Here is a 23052-nt window from a genome sequence, read left to right as displayed (position 1 = left end):
GATTTGTAGAAAGGAATATAATTTCAATTTTAACCCCGTACTCTGGGCCAATATTACATTGTTTGCCAGGTTGCTGGCAGTTTCAATTCAAAATGCATTTGTGTTCAAATATCTGTGTTCATATACAATAATAAAAAAATATAGGTATGTATATACTTGTCAGTATATCTATTATATATGTATGTATATAATTTAAAAGTAGTATGCGAAGGTAGAAACTCATTCTATATTCTATTAAAATTTAGTCGGCAATCAATAAACCACTCTAAAATTGTGTGTGTGTATGTATATAAAATGCATAAATATGTACATACCAGTATGTAAGCATACATAAGTAAAAATATAACTAATATTCACCTCAATCGTAAATATGTACAGACATACAATTTGTTGAAAACATATACACAGTTACATATCTATATGCAATAACAACAATATGTTTTTTTTTTTTTTCAAACTACAGCTTAAATATTCATATTTTCTATAAATCTTATACAAAAACAATTTTTTTTTAATTTGTGTAACCTACCTTGGCCATAATCACAGCAAAAAGCGAATAATTGAGTTTTGCCAATAGTCAAAAGATTTCCCAGCTCACTGCTCCCAACTTTGCAGCTGGAACATTGACGCGCAGTTAACCAAAATAAGACGCCACGAACGATATATTTCGCACGTTTGCTCTACATTGGCGCCGTGCTATCACTCGTTCAAAATAACAGCACACAAGGTTTTTAGGATGACTGACCAAGCAATGTAAAATCTTGAGAGTCCCTTCGATCACTGTTTCGGGTAGTATATGTATGTTTATTTATCGACTTGCTTTTGCGTGAATATCCGGTACACGCAGGCAAAATCTGTGGAAGTTGAACAGCACGTAGAAACGGGTAGTGAATCGGCATGCAGTCACCAAAATGTATCACCTTTTTCGTTATGGTGCCATGAACTCTTAACCTATGGCGTTTATTTTAGAATTACTATTTTTTCATAACTGTATTTTCTTCTAACGCGCTAAATTTTGAAAATTTTTATTTTAAATTCAAATTAAAGCAGCATATTAATTAAAGAATTTTTGTAAGTATGTTATTGCAAGAATCTTTGTTTGTTCTAGTGTTACAGCACAAAATTAAACCCACTGAATCATTCCAAGCACATTTTTGTTATTTCATTTCATCACTTATTATTTTTTGTTGGTAATTATTTCTGTTTTATTGATGTTTTTTGTTTTTTTTTTCTTTTTTGTAACTAAGAAACAATTTCCGTTCTTTTGATTTTCACCGTTCAACATCTAAAACTCAACTGACTACTCGCAATTTCTACAGTAACACCGATTGTCTCTGTCTGCTTTATGGTCGCCGTTTGAATGTTAAAACATCCCCACAACAACAAATCATTAGTTGGTGAACTCTTATAACGGTTTATTTCTGGACATGCGCATGGAACTCCGGAAAAAAGGTAGTCACTGACAATTATTCGGCCTACATAATAGTGAATGTTTATTAAAATGCTTCGATATGCAGGGTTTCCCAATCTGATCTAATGTTTTTGCATCTTGCTATCTTTGCTTGTAAGAAGCTTTAATTAAGCTCACATTATTATATATCCAAAGTGTATTAATTTGATTTAATGCAACTAATCAAAAAAAATATATATATAAATATATATGTATGTATATGTATGTATATGCTTTGAGTAATTATACTTACTTGCTTTACAAACTAAGGCAAAATTATCAATTGATTTTAATTCAGAACTTTTTTTATAATATTCAGTCTATAAAATAAATATTGACTGTTTATTGGTATTAAACCCAGCTTTTATTCAAAGTGCATTTGCTATAGTTGAATTAGTAACTAACGTGGATTTTGCCAATCATATTCTAAGCAGAATAAAGCAATTTCGATTTAATTCATTTATAATGGGATCACCCGCATTATTCGGTATATTTATCTGATAGGTACCCATGCTTCCAAAACGTCAGCGTACTTCTTGCGCTCTAAAAGTTAAAATACGTCGTGAGCTTTCATTTAAAATTATTTCATTTCTGTTTCATTACCCTTTACTGGGAAATCGTCTGGGTGCAATTCAATGTAATGCCTCAGTACAGCATCGCGTTTGGCAAGATGCTCGTTCCTCTTATTGTCAAAGTACAGACCCAAACCGCCACCTATAGCCGCGAAGGCTACATGATTCTGAATTCCTAAGAAATAAACACTGAATTTAGCAAATCTACTAAAGCATTTTGATGTACCACAAAGTTACGTCACATAAAACATACCCGAGAATGGTGGTTTTCTCAAACCGAAGTTCAAAAATATTGCACAACCAAATCCAAGTACCGAACACACTACTGGATTGAAGATACTGTTCATGAACGGTGGTTGGCGTTCGCCTTTATCCGTCAGGAGTTTTATAGGATCAATCACGTTCGACATATTTTGATGTTCACAATTAGCGAATTCTCCAGTCAAAGCACGGCAAAATACACAAGCTGCAGCAGATGTCAGAGAAACGTCAAAGTGACAAACAGCTGTTAACGTTGCCACTATGAAATTAAAACGCTCCGTTGCACATGGAGGAATTTAGGGATGTATAAGTAATATTTGAAAAATTTAACTCCAAACTTTATTTTATTAAATCCCCCAATTTTAATCATAATTAAACAAAAAATGTCACAAATATGTATGTATTTGTTATTTTAGTCAGGAAATTCACCAAACTTTATTTGAAATATTATTATAATCATTTTGCACATATTTGATTACCACAATGGAAATTACAATACATTATATTTATTTATCATATAACAACATATAGGTAGCAAAACGCAAAGCAAGTGAGCTCAAATAGCCTAAAATACATAGCAAATTTAAAATATATTTGTAAATACATTGTATATGTGAAGGCATTTATTTCTTTGTAGCAAATTGTAATGAACTTTAATGCATTTCGCAACTTTTTTTGCCACTTGATCGGTTCAGCGCTTATTTTTAAAACTATATAGTAATACAATTTAAACTGTTTACATTTATTGGCCAAGATCTCTTATTTACATATGTATTATATAAGCTGTTCAATAATTTGCATTTGGATAAGGCATGTTTCAAAAGCACTTAAGTTTGTATGTAGCACATTTTGTAGTTGTTGTGTTGCATGTGAATATATGTATACGCTTAAGCATGCACATAAGCGTTGAGATAATTTGAAGTTTAACTAATTCACTATTACTAAATTAAATCCTACATATGTACTCATATTTTCTACTGGTTCCACAGTTAATTTACTATTACATCTTATATAAATTTACTTACATTTCATGAAAACTATAGATTGCTTCTGAAATCATAAATGTAAATTTAAAATAAAACGACAAATACGAATGAAAATTAAAATAATAAAACTTTATTATTACACAAAAATGATATATCCTGCTTGTTGCAATTTGCAAACAAAATATTTTTGGAAAATTGTCTAAAATAGTTGTTCTTGTAATATTATAAAAATAGTATAAATGTACTTTTGGGTATATGTATACGATGCTTAAAAATCAAAGTAATAAAACATTAATATCTAAACTATGTTGATGCCAATTATATCGTTATATTTATCTTAAGTTCTCCTTTATACCGTAATAGTGAAACGGCAATATAAGCCGTTTAAATAAAATGTGTAAACAAGTAGTAGAAACGAAATGATAAAATCAGCGCAGATCAATCAAAAGCAAATTAAAAAAAAAAACTAAGTAATGATAATAGAAAACTAAGAAACGTGAACATATCATTTTGCTCTTATGATACGGAACTGATGGCGTTGTGTGGCGAGCCCATTTGTGTCAATACTTTGTCAAGCCATTGCAATGGTCCATGCAGATGTATCTCTATCCAACAAGGAGTGGATGTTACATCCTGTCGGTGATATTCTGCTCCCCATCCTTTTACGAAACTCATTCGGATTGTGCACATCTTTGTCAATTCATAAACTGCTTCAAAACCGTTGTTAACGGATTGCGATAAAAGTTGAGCAAACTCCTGATTGTTGAAAATTTTCAAGGAACAGCCAGGTGGTATCTTGCACACAGTACTCGGATGGAAGCCATGGTGATAATTGCAGTTTCGAGATTGCACAAATATTGCCGAGTCAGATAAACATTCGGCATATACTTCTCCAGCAACGTAATAGAGGTGAACGCCTTTTCCTGTTAGGCAATAAAAGAGATTAGTTAAAATCATTTGTGCAGTTTTTTATGATATATACCTATGTGACGACGTGTATTTTCTATGGTACTGTTACGATTTACATTACTTAACTGTCCTAGACAGCAGCGGTCTGAATTATTCGATGGATTTGTGAAACCGTCGACGATGACTGAATTATTGTTGCAGTGGAATACTTCACCCACACGGCAATTGAGCTCGTAATAAGCAATTGAAGCCCAAAATGCTGGCTCTGAGTAGCTCACCTGGGCCACATCGCCCATCTGTGTATCGATCAGTTGTGTGCCATCGTTAGGATTGTTCGAATTGCCGTCCTCCGAGGGGCTGTATGCCGGCGGTGGTGTGCCTGCCAAACTACCATATGGTGAGTTCGGATTGGAGTTGACCGTACTAGGGCTACCGGCTGATGTTAAAGGCGGACTGTTGGGGCTCATATTGTTGAAGCCATTATTAGAGTAATTCATATTGGGTGGAATTGGCGGTTCAGACATTGACTGATTTAAATGTAGCATTGAGAAACCGGGCGCAAACTCTGAATGGCGTGGCACCAACACCGGCGGCAGTACAGGACTTTCAACTCGTTTATAGTGATAAGGATTGATGCAAACTTCTTTTTGCTTGGCGCTGAATGGGTACTGGCAAATCTCAAGTGGTTTTAGTTCGTGGTGTGATTGCAAATCTGGCCATCGCCAAACGCGACAGTAAATAACATGTGGAAGTCCTTTTCGATGAGAGACCTGTAGAAGAAATTTTGTTTATTTTACATATATTCGTGTTAAAGAGGTAAAATCGTACTACAAAAGAGGAATTTAGGCTCAAACTTACCTGTAAGCGACCATCTAAAGAACGTGGGATTGTAACACATTTCGAAGGCTGGCCAGGGCAGGATAAAGCGCGTTCGAGCTCCTCAATAGCACCCTTACGTTTTTTCAACTTTTTCACCAAACTGTCCACCGCTTTTTCGGCCCATTTCTCTTCTTCGTCGCCTTGTTTCCAGCCTAACAGTTTCTTCACTGCCGGCGATGTGAATGAAAAGAGTGTGCCAAGTCGGGACATGGCGCTGCTGGAAGTGGACTCAACATCTTCTGTATCCATGCCGTTTGTCGGATTCATCGGATAGCCGGGATAACTGTTTACGGGATGGAAATCTGGAATAGAACATAAATTTTGCAAAAATAGAAATGTGTAAACAAAGCAAATAATAGGAAAAAAACTTCCTAAGCACTATATCATTGCCAACTGACAGGAATGTTATCAAATGTCTTGAAACAGGATTAGAAAATTTGCAGTATCGAGTAATATGTAGGTGGAGCTAACAGTTTTGAGTGTTCGGCTAAGCCAATTAAAAACATATAAGCGGCTGCGCAAAAGCACAGTAACCGATAGCCAAATGCATATAACGAACAATTAAGCAAATGCCGTAACAAAAGTAGGTTCCCTGATTGGTACGAGTATATACACCCGCTACTTAAAGCGCTATAATCGATGGCTATCTTGGCGTACGGCCAAGCGCTTGCTGAACACACGTTCGTCGCTCTTTTATTTGTTTGTGTGTTGTATACGATCGGTGGGCGGCTCTAGCGCACACAACTTTATGCCGTTGCACACGCGTTCCAAAGCAGGCAACGCGTAATAACTTAAATTAAAAATGGAGTTTGAAGCGATACAAGCTTTATAAGGCTTACAGATTTAAATAAAACTTGCTGTACTTGGCACCTGCTTATTTAGAGAGTTTATTTATGCAGCAAATTATTTGTTTAGGGCAAATTAGTTAATAATTCTTTAACGGCAATTAACCTAAGGCGATAGTGACCCTTTGAATATAAATCAAATATTTACTATGTATATAGTAATACGCATACATATGCAAGTGGTTACTTAATGCAATTGAGTAGATATGTGTTGAGGTAACAGCATCGAGAAAAAAACTTTGAAATTTTCAGTTTCAAAATTTCGATGTTTATTTGATAAGCTGCTAGAGACTACTTAGAAACAATTTATTAAAATAAAAATTTCTGAGACTATAAACATAATACATGAAATATATAAAAATAGGTATTGTAGGCAATGCAGCTGGTCTGGATTCCAAATTAGGTTTCATCATCAAGAAATTAACTGCCTGAGGTATAGCGGAATAGCGAATGTTGAACATACACTCTTGTTTTCAGTCTTTTTCTTGGACCGCGCACCAGTAAAATATCGCCAACACACGCACTATTTTATTAGAATTCCGTATGCAAAGTGCAATGAAATCAGATCTGGCTTGTTGTATTGTTGTTAATAGATGACAGTAAATATAGCAACAACTCACTTATCAACGTAACAATTCATTTTAATTATGACATTTCAATGTCAACTGGTTGCAGCGGTGAAATTGCCGCCTGCAGTGATGCAGATGAAAAATTAAATTGACTGCAGTAACCCTATAAAAACAACAATACTTTTGCAGCAAACATAATTTTATATGTAACTACTATTTGGATAAATATATGCCACTCGTGTGCATTAGTATGGGGTTTAACTAATATTCGTTTTGCTTTTTTGTGCGCCAAATGGGTGGATTTAATAATAAATAATTGACAAGCACACAAGAAACTTGTGGACAATTGTCAAGCTTGTCAATAACACGATCGGATGTATGTACCTACAAATGTATAACCACATTTACATACACTAAATTGCATTTCCAAATATGGAGCTCACAAAGCGTGGCAAGTGTTGTTCAAACGAGGAAGGTGCTACAATGTGTTGACAAAGCGTACAAATTGTAGAGCTGCAATGGTGGTACATTCTAAAATGTATATTTTAGTTTATTTCGATTTGTTTAAAATCTGTCACATTCATTGATATAACTGTATGGCGTGCTACAACTTAGTCACCACACTTGTTTACGTTGCTGCCTCTAGGCAGAAATCCATTTTCAAACCCAATTAAGCGCTGCGTATAAATCAAGAAATTAATTTAATCGCCACTGAGCCAAAGTGGGGATGTGGTTGGTGAATTTTCCAGCAAATTGGGTGGCGTTGAATTGGCTGATGGCAAGTGCAATGCAGTACAGGATTAACTTGTGGCAAGATATCGTGGATCCAATGCAGTATATTCATGCTAATTTGTTTGTGTGACTCTGCGCGTTGATGTATGAATGCATTTTGCATTTTATACGCTTACGCATTACCCGATCAGTAGCAAGTATTCATACAGTAGCTGGGCGAAACACAGCAGGCGCAATTTTGATTATCACGCGCTACGGCTACTGGACTTTAATTTACAATCTGGTTAGAATTACTCATTTCACAATGAATTAATGGTAAATTTCTAAGTAGTTATAATTTATATTTATTACGGCTATGCAATTAATACCACAGCGAACACAAGGTGGCCGCCTGCTGTTTGCCATCGACTACTGGAATACGCCAATTCTTTCACACAGCCACGAGCTAACACGGTTCGGAACACTCAAAATCCGGTGTAAGTGTGGACAATACATATGAACAACTGATGTTCCTTCAGAAAGTATGGGAAAGCTTAGGGGGACTGCATGCGGTTAAATTAACTATCTATGGCCTTCCTTCAAGCAGGAGACCAAGAATTAAATGCGAAAAGTGGATTAAATACGACAATAATGTTCAAGCGTGGTGAAGCTCAACAAATGGTCGTAAAGTCAGGACTGACGCCTCGAAAAGTTATGCTGAGTGTTTGGTAGGATTGGAAAGAAATCATCCACTATGAGCTGCTCCAGCCTGGTCGAATGATTGATTTCACATTTTACTGTCAATAAATGATGAGCAAGCAATCGAAAAAAAACGGCTAGAAGTGATCAACAGAAAGGACTTCGTCTACCATCACGACAACGCTAAACCACACACATCTTTGATGACTCGGCAAAAACTGGGCGAGCTTGGCTGAAAAGTTTTGGTACATCCACCATATAGCTCTGATCTGCACCATCGAACTACCATTTGCTTCGGTCAATGCAGAACTACTTTAATGGAGTAAAGTAGGCTTCAAGAGAAACCTATGAAAACTACTTGTCGCAGTTTTTCGCCGAGAAACCAGAAAAGTTTTACACTGATGGAATAATGTCTCTGTCGGTAAAATGGAAAAAAGGGGTAGACCAAAATGGTACATTTTTGGTTAATTAAAGTTCATTATAAATATAGAAAAATATGTGGAAGTTTGATTAGAAATACGAAAAAACTTTTTCGACTACCCTATTTTTCTGCGTTTTCATAGTTCTTTCTTCTAACGAGGGCCTTTAAAAATTGTAATATATAAAATCTGAATTAAATTTAAATCATTGACGACATTTACGTCATGTGTTCATTATTTGTCTATAGCTTTATGAGCCTATGGAAAGTGCAGATGGATATGCGTGAAAACCAAGGAAACCACAAGCTTGTCATAATGTCACAAACCAATATAAATAAATATTCTCGTATGCATTCGTAGATATCAGTAAATCACGACTGATATACGGGTACTTCCAATCTCACGCAAACACACCTTGTATTGATTTTTAACAAATATGTAAACACACATACATATGTACTTTTGTACATGATGCAGGGATTGCAATGCACGTGCGCTATTTATAATTCACGCACGCATGCGCATTATTAATCAATCATAAATGCGGCAATAAATGTAAATCAAAGTGTATGAAACTTATCGTACTTCCGCTCAACGGACAGTAAAAATAACACAGGCAAAACAAACTGTAGACAACCGATGGCTTGAGGAAGATCAGACCGTGGACTCCAAACATTACTAATATTACACTAAGAATTGTCTATACGACAAACCCTAAAGTAAGCTTGAAGTGTCACAAGTCAACGCTATATACACATCCTATTAGAACTAGTGCGGATACTGATTTTTCCAAATGTGTTCACGATTATTATAAGTGCTCTACTAAATCAAAGGTCTCATTGCTTAGATCCAACACCACAGAGTAATTATATATTTCTAAGGCCTCTAGTGATTCTAAATCTATAGTCGATCAATAGTATTAGAGACAAACTAACTAAGTACAGTTTTACTATTGACACTCCTCTCTCAGGTTTATACTTATGTATGTAAATTATAGCATACTGGCACGAGCGCGCAAACGGAAACCCGAAGGAAATCGAAATTAGCAATAAACGTGATAAATATGGTAAATAACGTACACATGATTGTAAACTCGATGGTGTTGATGGTCGGGTGAAAATGCGTAAAATTAGACAGAAATTGTTAAATTACACGGTGACGATCTCTAATAGTAGGATCAGCGTATTAGCTTTTAAAACTTTTATTTTATTTGTATTGTTTTTGTTTTATTTTTGCACTTCACGAACGATCACAGGAATAACGCGCGGTACACTTTTAAGAAATCGTCGCTGCTTGTAAGGCAGATAAATTCAGCTGAGCAACGAAAGCGTAAAGAAAATGTCAACAATAGTGTCGTTAAACGTGGCTGTATACAGTCGACTCCTCCGACGAATGATCGCGACGAAGCGTACGAACGCACCACTATTTCCTCGACTAACGCCGACTGACAGATTGACTTGACTTAGCGACTTTTGGTTTGCTTTCCTGTTAGCTTGTCTGCCTGCTGCCAAGCTGAGTGACGTCTTGTCACTTGAATTACAAATCAACAAATGCTGCACAATACGCTGCAACAGCGTCGATTAGGCGCGCACTGCCTCCACTCGACGACGGCGCTGATTGCTCGCACGGCACGGCGCTATTCTATTATACCGCTCAGCTGTATATTCGCTATTTTATGGCACCGTTTTTCTTTCTTTCAATAGATAATTTTACCGTGCGTCTACTCAGTTCTTTAAACGGGAGCACCACCAAATGCACCAAACGACAGAACAAACAATAACACCAACAACTACTAATATAATACATAAGTATGTATGTGCAAGCACGAGTAGATATTAGCCCCAAGAAAAATAACAGCAATTACAGCAAATGCAACTACAAAACTTAGCAAGAGTGTAGCGCAACACCATAAGTAACAATGCCAGCGCTAAAGAGCGGTGGTAACAGCAGAATAAAACAAAAAAAACATCCACACAGAAAAACAAACAAGCACAACAACCGCAATAACACGAATAATAAAGGCAACAATATCAACAACCAACAACAGCCATGAAAATAGGTGTGTGTGCATGTTTGTATTAAAAGACCCCATCATAAGTAAACAAATAGCTGCACTGATAGGAAAGCCTAAACAGTGTGAGATCTCTCAATCGATTGGCGACGCAGAGTGCAAGGCAGGTAAGTCGCAACGGTAAAGAGTGCCGAGTGCCTCGCGGAAATGCGACCAATTAAGAGAGCCAAAGAGTTGTGGAAAACATGAAAAAGGAGTAGCGCTTGCGAAAAACAAACAACCAAAACGCTTGAATAAATGAAAGCGAATTGACAATAAATATGCACAGGGTGCGCCAAATTGTAGTTGTTCGAACGCCAGCGAACATTGCTCAAATATTTCTGAGGAATGCTGCCATTTGTGCAGACCCTAGCCAGATAATAACGCGGATCCGGTCCGGTTATGTATACTCGACTGCTTTTTTTTCCAAACGAGGTTAGATAGCCGAAAAACTCGACTGTCATGGATGTGCCATATTTTATGTCGGTATTTGAAATTTTATTGAATTTGCTCTCTTCACAGGAATCTGAACTCATCACCTTGGGCGATTGTCTATGGTCCGAGGATCCGAGCCATCATCCTTCGATATCGGAAGGATTTTTTCCATTTTTTCTGAAATTATGCAATGTTGAAATGCCGATATAAAAGATGGAGCACCCTGTATATGTGTATACGTTCATGTCTTAATACAACTGTTGTTTTATACTTATATAAATACAAATCTGTTAATTCGTGGAATAGCAATTCACCACCCATGAATAAAGTGAATTGTTCTCAGTACCTTTGAAATACGTTTAAGTAATGTAATTTACATAAACTAATTAAGTACACAACAGTGTTAGATAATATTTTATAGTGGAATTTTAAACAAATTTTTAATAAAATAAAATTATAGGAGTGGAGTAGCGGAAGAAGGGTAAACTTCACAAAGAAGTTTAAAGTTAGCCTAGGCAGTATTGCTGACTGGAATGACTTGACGCTTGACCTATCACCGAACTGAGGGGCAGCACAATTCAGTGTCTGACGGCTCGAAAACATCGGAAGGCTTTCCATACCCATGAGATATTTTCCGAGTATATTTCAAACAGAGGCCTTTGCTATAAGTCCTTGTGCAGAAATTAATCTCCAACGCAACTATCGCAAACAGCGAATTGCCATAATCAGCGATAGTCAAGCGACCTAGACAGTAGCCAAGGCTTTAACTACAACTGCCAAGGCTTTGTCGAACCCGAAGAGACATGATGACCGAGTTGAAATCCAATTCAATGATAATTCCTCTTCGGACCCGAAGAAGTGCGCGAGCTATTTTAGCCACAATTCACAATACAACATTCGGTGGAAAAAACCAAACGATATGCAACCCGACGGCTGCGCAAAATGCCAAAAGACTGCGCACCACTTATTTTCGTCGATGAAGAGTTGCGCAGTCTCATCTACAAAGCGAAATCTTCTAAATCCATTGGCCCAGATGGAATAAACATGTTGATACTAAAGCACCTTAGCTCAACGGGCATAAGCTACCTCACCAAGGTCCCCAGCTTGCTGCTGGACACTTCAAAAACCGGAAGAGTGGTCCTACTACTGAAACCTGGCAAACACGGCAATCACCTACCACCTAAGTCTAACAAACCACCATGATGGACTCCGCAAAGTGCACAGCACAACCACAGCTATACCAGCAGCCACAGCAGATAGTACATGGCCTCAACCAAAAGCCACATTGTGAGAAGACGATACTCGTGGAGCTGTACTTGTCAAAGCTTTGACACAGTCAAACACACAATGCTACCTGAGGACATCGAACAATCCACGCTCCCTCTAGGGTTGAAGAAGTGTGCTATGAACTAGCTGATCAACAATCATCTATACTGTTTTGAGGTAAAAACTGCAAAGTGTGAAGATTTTAACAGGGGGTTACGCAGGCTTATGTCCTCTTCTATACACATCTGACACCACCCTCCCTAAAGTCCGACTCCTCAAAACAGCACGATTCCTGGGTGTACCATTGGGAGACCTCGATGACAACTTATCTGAAGCTTAACACCCTAACGGGAACATAGTCAAGCGACAGTAAAAGCTACCTCAGCAACTGGAATTAAATCGCTATTAATAGAGAAGCGCATATCTAGACTTAGCAGTCAAGGAGCTGGCCGACAACCTCACTGCGGCTTCTTAAATGATGGCCAGGTATGCACCATGCAAAGCTGATAGTGAGAGCTTATAAGTTAGCAAAGCTTAAAGAAGTTATTAACCTCCCCAGAGACAAGTTCGGTCTACTAGTCGCACTCTATACTGAGCAGAAGCACATGTCCAACATGGACATGGCTTCTTATGCAGACTACCGGTTCTGATTACCTGTAGACGTAGGCCTTAGGTCGCGGAGCAAACCTCAATTAAATCCTATTCTATTGAAAGTTCTAGAGAAAAACACTTAAGGCACATACTGGATGCAGTATTTAGCCCTGACCTATACATTACAATAATATTAAGACCACATACTTTACTATATTCATTATCACTGATTTTGGAGTACTATATGATCCGTATGGAGTAGATGTTGCATGAATAATTGCTCGCAAATTTCGCAGGCAAGCGAGGATTGGACTTTGCACCTTTGTGAAGTAGAACGCTGCAGATAAATTTACGCAAACCGAAAATAAATGTCAACAGTATCGAATTGCCAAGGAGGCGATAAATGCAGCGAGCGCTGCAACCTCAAGCTCGTCGAAGATTTAGGACTCAATGCTCTTGCATGCATGTATGTATGTATGTATGTCATGACACATGCAAGTACAGTCGCATTACAAAGCGCACAAGTTGACGCTAATGTTGCACTTAAAAATTATCATGAGGCATGGCATAGATGCAGATTTCGCGAAATTAGAGCAGATGCATGTTTGTATGTAAGTATGTGGGTGACACGCTAACTGGCGCGTTGCTCAATAGTGGGTGTTGTGGGCAAAGCTTTCAGATGCAAATATACTGCAAAATTGCTCGAAGACTTAACCAGCGCTCGAATGACTACAGCCATTGGATAGAAATTGAGAGATTAATGTTCTGTGGTGTATTGACAGGAGTAGGCGTTAGTGCTTTTGGCCGACACATCTTATTGCCGTAAGTGAAGGAATAAAGAAATAAAAGAGACTAATCACTAACTCAGATACTTATGACCCCTCTTTGTTATGACCAGAAAACAAGCAGAGAAAAAATGTCAAAACTATCTTTACTCGTGGTCAAATCACGCCATAAATCAGGGCTGTAGCATCGTCATAAACGCGAAGAACGGTATTCTAGAGCAGGCATCTGAGTGTGAATCGTTTTGAAAAAATGGCGGTCTCCTACTTTGTTGAGGGAAGAGGAAGTATTAAATGATTGGTTTGATTTAAAAAAGTAATATTGTAGGCGCCATGGTCGTCATCAAAAAGAGGTTCCCTTCCGAGGTTTTTTGAGGAAGATATTGTAGCGTCGCAAGTCACCAGTCGCTCTTCGGTAAGCTGGTGTTATTTGTTGTGCGCAAGGGTCTAACAGTTCTGGCGGTTTTGTGGTTCGAATTTTTTCAATTTTTAATTTTTCTTCAGTTCGTAAGCACTGCTATTTTGCATACTATTTTAATTTGCATGTCAACAACAACAGCTACAATCGTCAATGTGGCACGTACGAGTCATCAGCGCCAACAGCTTAACGCCAATACGGCATCACCAACAACAACAAAATGGACACACATAAAAAATACAAAAAAACAACAACACAAATGAATATGTTAACAGAAATAGCCAACAACAGACATGGTAAAATTGCATTTGTAATTGGAAGTTGGAGTTAGGCGCCGCCTGTTGAAATACAACAACAACAACAGCATGTACATATGTAAATGTTATACTGGTATTCGAATGGGCTATTGCAGTGGGGCAAATGGCAACGAATGGCCCAAAGATTTATAGTTACAAATAATTAATTATTTTTATTTAAATTATTAAAATTTCGTAAAAATTAAGCTGAATGGAAAATTTCGTTCCCAAGCGCATTTTAACTGTGAAAAATATACATATATAAATTAAATATACAGGGTTTGTCCGGAAAGCAATAGGACTGATTTTCTTCCGCCGCGACTGTACTTCGGAACGTGCGTGCACCGATTGGATTCGGTAGACGGTGTTCCTAGCTAACGAACGAGCGGCTGTTGGTTGTCTCCGAGTACCTGGATGTTGCCTTTGGAAGGCCGGGAAGAGGTCGCTGATAAAGACCGCAAAAATTAGCAAATCTAAAGTGAAAACGATACTCATTGTCTTTTTTGGAAATCAAAGGCATCGTCCACCATGAATTTGTTTCTCCTGGACAAACCGTCAACGCCAAATTTGACGGGGAAGTCCTCAAGAGACTCCAACGAAGGGTCAAGCAGGTCCGACAAGACATCGCAGTCGCCCCACAGCCCAGATGTGGCTCCCCCGGACTTTTTTGTTTCCTTGCCTGAAAAGGACGATGAAAGGGCATCCAAGCAGCATGTACCTCGGCTCTCAAGCCTATTCCGGAGAATGCCTTCCGTGACGCCCTCAATGCTTGGAAATCGCGCTGGTAGCGCTGCATCGACGCAGAAGGACCCTATTTTGAAAGTTTTTAAAGCATTTCAAAGATTGGTTCAATAAATCCTCGGTCCCATTACTTTCCGAACAAAGCCCGTACATAAAAATATATGTAATTCTATAAGCCGTTTCTTTAAAGCTTGTATTCCAGATTGAGATTGTTCCACTATGGGCCCACTGTACAGACTGGCGTGTGCCCAACATTAACTGAACCAATAGCACATGTAGCACGTACAATCATCTGACTCTATGCGAATTCGATATAACTAATATGAGGACAAGTGTTCTTCGCATGTATACAACCACTAAATGTGTTGCGATCGCACCGAAACCCCAAAAGACATTGGTTAAAAAATTAGAGAAGTACGTACAGACACGCAAACATTTGTATTGCAGCAAAACAAAACCCACGAAACAACAAACACATTCCGATTTTTTAATAATGCTTTTCCTTTAATTTCTATAATTTTTTGCTGCCATAAATGCCTTTGCCCATATCAGCAACATACGAATATAGTAAATTTAGATTGTAATCGATTCGAATGATCTTAGCGCCCCTATTCGCTTCACTTTGCACCACCGATGGCAACGCGCACATAATAATAATTAATGTTGTTTAGCATATTTTTATACGATGCATGCATGGGGCCAAACAAGCATCTAAAAGCACATTGTGCGCACACACACGCACATACATACATACATATGTGTGCATATGGTTGCAAGAGGCAGGACGGAACAGCCGAGAGGTCTGTTGCAAAGGGACAAGAAGCAAAGTTACAAAGTATGGCGCGTATAAATCATGTATTAGCAAAAATGCAATGTGTTGCAAGTTGTAAGTTAAGTTGGTTGGTTTTCAAATTGTGGCACGAATGCGATTGCAATTGCTATTTGCGTGCTCGTGTGTAGTATCTGAGGCTGATGGGGTGTGAGGCGAAAATTGCTGTAATTTAATGAAGTTAAACTAAGTATATGCAGGTGTACCAACCGAAACTATTCGTATGTAAGCTAGATGGGTCAAATAATTGAAAACTGAAGCAAGTGTGTATATAACAATAAAAAACGGTAACTTCGACTGCACCGAAGCTATGATTCCCTTTACACCTTCATTTTTAATAGAATTAAGGGTTATAAAATATGTATTTTTATCTTGTTTTTTTTCGATTAGTTTGAAGGACAATTATATGCTAACGGGTGATTTTTTTGAGGTTAGGATTTTCATGCATTAGTATTTGACAGATCACGTGGGATTTCAGACATGGTGTCAAAGAGAAAGATGCTCAGTATGCTTTGACATTTCATCATGAATAGACTTACTAACGAGCAACGCTTGCAAATCATTGAATTTTATTACCAAAATCAGTGTTCGGTTCGAAATGTGTTTCGCGCTTTACGTCCGATTTATGGTCTCTCAGCGATGAGGCTCATTTCTGGTTGAATGGCTACGTAAATAAGCAAAATTGCCGCATTTGGGGTGAAGAGCAACCAGAAGCCGTTCAAGAACTGCCCATGCATCCCGAAAAATGCACTGTTTGGTGTGGTTTGTACGCTGGTGGAATCATTGGACCGTATTTTTTCAAAGATACTGTTGGACGCAACGTTACGGTGAATGGCGATCGCTATCGTTCGATGCTAACAAACTTTTTGTTGCCAAAAATGGAAGAACTGAACTTGGTTGACATGTGGTTTCAACAAGATGGCGCTACATGCCACACAGCTCGCGATTCTATGGCCATTTTGAGAGAAAACTTCGGACAACAATTCATCTCAAGAAATGGGCCCGTAAGTTGGCCACCAAGATCATGCGATTTAACGCCTTTAGACTATTTTTTGTGGGGCTACGTCAAGTCTAAAGTCTACAGAAATAAGCCAGCAACTATTCCAGCTTTGGAAGACAACATTTCCGAAGAAATTCGGGCTATTCCGGCCGAAATGCTCGAAAAAGTTGCCCAAAATTGGACTTTCCGAATGGACCACCTAAGACGCAGCCGCGGTCAACATTTAAATGAAATTATCTTCAAAAAGTAAATGTCATGAACCAATCTAACGTTTCAAATAAAGAACCGATGAGATTTTGCAAATTTTATGCGTTTTTTTTTTTAAAAAAGTTATCAAGCTCTTAAAAAATCACCCTTTATTATTTAGAAATTGTGGCATTGCCTTGTACAATAATTCGTGCAAAATTTCGTAAATATAATTTGTCAAATAAAAATTTTTCTCATACAAGGAGTTGAGTTTAATCGGTCGGTTTGTATGACAGCTATATGCTATAGTCGTCCGATATCGGCGATTCCGAGAAATAATCAACTGCTTAGAGTGAAAAGAACGTGCACAAAATTTCAAAACGATATCTCAAAAACTGAGGGACTAGACGCGTATACATATATAGACACACAGAGAAAGGGATTTTGCTAAATCAATTTAGCCCATCACGCTGATCATTTATGTCATTAATGCTGCAATACCACTCAAAACAGTAATGCAGTAAAATCTTCTCTTAACACTAACCCTTGTTAGAAGTCAACGTAACATAATAATTCTTTATTACCAGTAAATACTATTTCATACAAATTTTTAAGTGTACTGAGCTGTACTTATGTATGTACGTATCGCATACATAAATATGAAGTGCAAACTTCTCTTGACATATAACTTGTTTTCATATTCCGTATTCAACACCTCCAAATGGCTAGACCACTGCCACCCAAGGCGGTGATCCGAGTATTTGGCTTGCATTGCAACTTATCTGGTATTCGAAGCGAGTACCTTCGCGCAATAAAGTTATAATTATTGCATTTAAAATCTAATAAATCTTCACGCACACAAAGTGTGACTCCTGCCAGTGGCCAACGAAGGAAGAACCAGACAAAACCTGCTGGTTTTCCATCTACCTATCTGTCTGTCTGGTTTTTGCGCTTGCGCGTGAGCATTGAAAATTTTCCAGTTAGCTGGACGATCAAGATTTCTATGACTACTGTCTTACATTGAAGCAAACGTTTGGAAGGCACCAACACCGCTATGTACATAGGTGGATAAGTAGGATCGTGTCCAGTTTTATTACAACTATGTATGTATGTATATATGTAAGTAGATGTGCACGTAGTTCCATATCTAGTTGTGCTTTTGACGCGGTCTACAGTGTTAGCATTTGTCACTGGCTACTCACAACAACCACTCAACAGCTTGTTCTCTGTGTGTTGCTCCGCATTTGAAGAATCTCGCGCTGTCTTGCCTTAGCCACCGCTTGCCTTAATGTCACCATGCAATGTTATCATTGTGAGTTTCAAACATACACACATACGTACTAATGTGCGATAAACAAACTGTATAAATTGCGCACAGTCACAGTCCTCAAATTGGTATAAATCATCTTCTGTGCCTGCCACTCTCACAAATACGCTAACCAGCGCTCCCTGCAGGAAAATCAGAGTTGGTCAGAGAAGTTTCTAACATCTTTCCGAAATTGGAATGGCCCTATCATAGCTTAAAGAGGATTTAGAATACCGTCTCAGGATTTGGAGAGTAAAACGGGTATGGGCGAATATTGGAGGTTTCCCAAATCGATTATACAGGGATTGTCCGGAAAGTAATAGGACTGATTTTCTTCTGCAGCGACTGTACTTCGGATCGTACGCGCAATAGAGGGCGTTCCTAGCTAACGAATTAGCGGCTGGTCAGTTGTTTGCGAGCACCTGGAGAGTCAGGACCTTCGTTAGAGAAGAGGTGCGCGATTAAACGATATAATAAAGCAGACTTACCCAGATGTTGCTTTAGCAAGAAGGAACACTTGAACATGCGCGAGTGGAAGTGTGCCAAGAAAATTTCAACATGTTTGAAAGTGACCCCTAATTTTTAAATAACGTAATCACAGGTGATGAGTCAAGGATCTTTGAGTATGATCCCGAGACAAAGGCGAATACCGCAGTCGATGAACGATGAACTGTACGAGATATTTGACGCAGTACCCGCCGGGGAAGCAGAGGTAGGCGAAGACCTCCACTCTGTTGGAAAGAGCAGGTGCAGAGGGACCTGGTAATACTTGGAATCTCCAATTGATGCCAAACAGTGAAATCGAAGAATGACTGGCTGTTGTAAACTCGGTTATAACCGCGTAAGCGCTGTCTGCGCCAATAAAGAAGTAGAAGAAACTATAACAGAACATGAAGTCATACGCCGACGATATTGAGCGGTATAATTTTCAAACTAATGCATTTTCCTACAGGGCATATAAAAATGTACACTACAACATATGTACGTGTATGGACTGTAAGAGCTATTTTCGCGACGATTATTTTGTAATTAGCCATGTTCATCGGATTAAATGGAAGCCGATGTAGCCCTCACATATCACGGCTCTGACACGGTCGATTGTACGCTTTATTGTTAACTTGTACGAAGTGTTGTTTTCAATTATGTCTGCCAATGTCGCTTTCCAACAACCATCTAACCTGAAAGAGTTGTGTTTAGGTAAAAATTCTCGGAAAATTTGCCATTTTATGCAGCGCTCCTGATGCCGCCACACACTGCTGTAGTGCAAACGGAAGGCGCCTAGCCATTTACCGTATTCAGAGCATTGCGGCAAGACAGCAAGATGTGCGATGAACGACTGCATTGTGACGCGTCCGCGCGGTGCATTCCCATCATATTTATGGCCATTGTAACCATTAAGTCGAAGACACTTTGTTTGGGAATTGAGCTGCTGTCCACTGTATAGATACTATGATGCAAGTTTAAGTCTTGTTTTTTATTGGTGATCAGAATTAAGAAACCCATAAATACTGCTGGATAACAAACTCCTTCCTATATAAGTGGGGGATACAATGTCTCAAATTGTTCTTTTTTTGAGTTAGGTGATTGCTCTACACATTCATTTGAATAACCAATGCAACCACCAAATATGTAAAAATTCAAAAATACAAAACTATTTTGTGATTAAGTCAGACTTCTTTATACTTATCCATCTGTCTAAATACTCAGTAGGCGTAGATAATATGAAAAATAAATCATGTGGATAAAAAGGGTAATTTGTTCGTAAAATTTTGCTAATTAACTTCAGTAAACTCCACAAAAGATTTTGAAAAGGTTGACCTATAAACCAGCATCACGTATCTGTGGTTGTGTGGGTACATTAAAAGACAATCTAGGGCAAGTACACTCTTCGCCGTTGTCTCGGCACAGCATCCACATGTCGTTGGCCTCCATGCAACTTTAATAATATGTCATTTACGTAAAGGTCAATTGGTATATTCATGCTAGAAATCAATACAGCTGTGTGTAAGTGTGATGAGAAACTACCCACAGCATTTAGCATCAAAATAAGTTGAAAAAGGATCAAACAAAACTACATTTGCAAGTACGTAGAAAACATAAATGTACATACATTGGCCAAACATATTTACCATAGTTTTAGAAGTTTTGACTAGATATTCAGCTAACGGTTGTTTGTATCACCAATAAATAATCGAGTTAGATATAGGGTCAAATATATATAAACGAGGATTTATTTCATTGGAAATATGATTTTAGGACATTTGCCGTATGTTTCGGGTCGTTGTCCTATTGAAAGACTCACTTAAGTGGCATTTCCCATCCAGCATGTGGCAACATTACGGATTCCATAATGTCTCTGTAAACGTACTGATCCATGCTACCATTAATACGATGAAGCGGCCCAAACCATTAGCAAAAAAGCATTCCCAGTCCATAACTTCACAACTATGTTTGACTGTTTCCATTCCATTTGATTTTTAGCGAACTGCAATCGTTTTAGTTGGTTACATTTGCTGCAGGATAAGAGCGACCGTTCTTGAGCAGATTAGTAACCCAAGCTTCTTTACCAATTGCGGAGCGTTTTTCAATGGATATTTTTTTATCAACTGATCTGTCAGTTTTTTCATCAGTTTTTCTTGGTCGGCATCCGCAGCGACAGTTTTGTTCCTAATAAAGTTCGAAATTATTGAATGGATTATCCCACTAATCTTAAACATTTATCAAGATTTCGCCATACAAAAATGACAGTTCCAAATCACTTCATTGAAATGATTTGAAACTGATCAACGCTAAAACGCTCTGTGCGACTCTGATTTTGCGCAATCTAATTGTCAGCACTGGAAATCTGGTACATTATCACAGCTGATTTAGACACTACAAAGGGAAAAATATGTAAACAAACAAATTTCTTTTAAAAGCAATGAATCTAATTTCAACAGAAAATCGACTTAACAAATGAAAAAATGCATACCGTTATTATATGGAAAATATTAAAAAAAGACGGCTTTTATTTCAAAATACTATACGACAATCTTTTCTCTTCATACATATTAAGCGCTGAGAATTCTGGATTGACAAGAACAGCTGTTTTTTGATCTTTCTAACGGCAGTGAGAACACTGTTGGGTTATGAAATGCTTAAATGTAATCTAATCATTTTAAATTTCGGTCTGAACATGGTATAAGGAATTATAAGGAAAAATGGTATTGTAAGACAAAAAAATCTACTACTTCGCCCTAGTTGCAAATGTTTTGTCCGACACTGTATGTAATTGTATACGTATTGTATGTCCATATGTAGGTACTAACGTTCAACAAACCTAAAGCAACTAATTATTTATTATTCAACTACGTATAATTGTGTATTTTATTAATCATTTCATATTTAATTCAATGAGAGTTTGAAGGAATCGCAGCTCCAGATAGTGTACATATGCATGTATATAGAACGTAGGGTGTTTTGATTACATGACTCACTCACCCGTTGAAACTGATAGGTGTGTATGAGAGTCAATTAATGTGAATTTCTACTGAAATCAGCATTATTCATTAACAAACAATGAATTTAATTGATAAACATTTGGATGCCGGTTTTTGACGGTCTAAAAATAGTACGCTCCATGCTTTCAAGTGTTTTTAAATTTACAGCGGTCTCAACTAGGTATGTATAACGTACACTTCAAAAGACTAAAATAATGTTTACTATTTATGAATTCAACATTAATTCTATAATTTATTAATTACAAACTCCATTTAAATTGTTTAATAAAAAAAATTAAAGTAAATATTATTATTTCATAGTCATTTACATATTCGACTTGAATTTTAAACAATTATATTGAACTTATCGCTACTTTCAGAAATCTGGCAGTTCCAGGTGCCGTTCTCTTATCCACTTTGTGCTTTCTGTTGTAAAGGAAATCTTGCATTCATGTTTGTACATATGTATGCCTCAATTCTCTAGTTTAGACAACAAATCTCGCGTATACACAATTAACCACACACACGTGTCAAATAGGTACAAGTGCACATGTATATGTAAACAAGTATCTGGAAATCTGTTCAACCTTCTGTGGGGCAACATCTTCGCAAACTAAGCAACACAAATTTGTTTCGCTATTATACAAGCAGCACAAAACATATACACGACATAGGCATAAGAATCATAATTTCTTGGGGAAGCTCCCGATACGCATAAATTACTGAGTATAAGGAAGTATCTCAAAGGCAACAATTAATCCCTACTTTTATTCACAATATTTTTTAATGTTTAGACGAATGTGTGCACTAAAAATTTTATAGTAAAATCGTACTCACTTGTTCAATAGATTTTTGTTGCTTTTGTTATTCAATAGCCTTTTAATAAGAAATCGCACTGCAATTTCAATAATTTCACAAATTTCTATTGTTTATCAGGAAATGCAACGACAAACGACACGAATGCGACACGACAAACGAAAATGACGAACGACGGTCAACGAACACGACCCCAAAGAACACCACTAAACAGATATCATATATGTAGGTAAAGTATGTATGTACTTCACTACACGTCAGTCACTTTTACTAATTCCAGCCACTCATTTTCGTAAAAATCTAATTTTTTGCTACAAAAACAAAGAGCTTTTCACCGTTTTCACTTTTAACAATGAAAAACTGATATCGAAATGGCAATAAATTCACTGTACAACGGTCACCGACGGTACAAATTTATTTTTACATTGCTGTTGAAGATTACACTTTGCATAATTTATGTTTTAAGTAATGTGTGAGAAAGAGATAGTGGTTACTTAAAATCTGACAGTCAAAATGACGGCTACAACGACGCGTCGGCTATTCAGCAAAACAGCGAA

The 23052-nt window shown here is 37.5% G+C and overlaps 3 protein-coding genes across 4 annotated transcripts in view; all 3 read right to left on the bottom strand.

The window, feature by feature from the left end:
• The window catches only part of LOC105229373 (mucin-3A), a 125160-nt gene extending 123839 nt beyond the window's left edge, over window positions 1-1321 (bottom strand). Inside the window, exon 1 of the mRNA XM_049461082.1 lies at window positions 530-1321. Coding sequence (XP_049317039.1) covers window positions 530-538 — 9 coding nt within the window. The 5' untranslated portion in view covers window positions 539-1321. The remainder of the gene's footprint in view (window positions 1-529) is intronic.
• A 463-nt stretch (window positions 1322-1784) lies between these two features.
• Window positions 1785-2523, bottom strand: LOC105229215 (NADH dehydrogenase [ubiquinone] 1 subunit C2). The gene is made up of 3 exons (XM_011209335.4): window positions 2276-2523; window positions 2054-2197; window positions 1785-1993 (listed from the first exon to the last, which is right to left on the bottom strand). The coding sequence occupies exons 1-3, from the start codon at window positions 2430-2432 to the stop codon at window positions 1944-1946; spliced, it is 351 nt and encodes a 116-aa protein (XP_011207637.1). The 5' UTR covers window positions 2433-2523; the 3' UTR covers window positions 1785-1943.
• An 854-nt stretch (window positions 2524-3377) lies between these two features.
• On the bottom strand, window positions 3378-22935 carry LOC105229214 (protein mothers against dpp). Of its 2 annotated transcripts, none has more exons than XM_011209334.4 (4): window positions 22517-22935; window positions 5037-5359; window positions 4252-4948; window positions 3378-4192 (listed from the first exon to the last, which is right to left on the bottom strand). In XM_011209334.4, exons 2-4 carry the CDS (start codon window positions 5322-5324, stop codon window positions 3786-3788), a joined length of 1392 nt encoding a protein of 463 aa, XP_011207636.1. In that variant the 5' UTR covers window positions 5325-5359; window positions 22517-22935; the 3' UTR covers window positions 3378-3785. The 2 variants fall into 2 exon arrangements, with proteins under 2 accessions (XP_011207636.1, XP_011207635.2); XM_011209333.4 differs by lacking the exon at window positions 22517-22935 and adding an exon at window positions 9380-9946.
• Between the last annotated feature and the right edge of the window lie 117 nt (window positions 22936-23052).

Source organism: Bactrocera dorsalis, chromosome 1 (assembly GCF_023373825.1).
Source record: "Bactrocera dorsalis isolate Fly_Bdor chromosome 1, ASM2337382v1, whole genome shotgun sequence".
Classification (NCBI taxonomy): Eukaryota; Metazoa; Arthropoda; class Insecta; order Diptera; family Tephritidae; genus Bactrocera; species Bactrocera dorsalis.
Note: the sequence above shows the minus strand (reverse complement) of the source record. Positions and strands in the feature narration are given on the sequence as shown.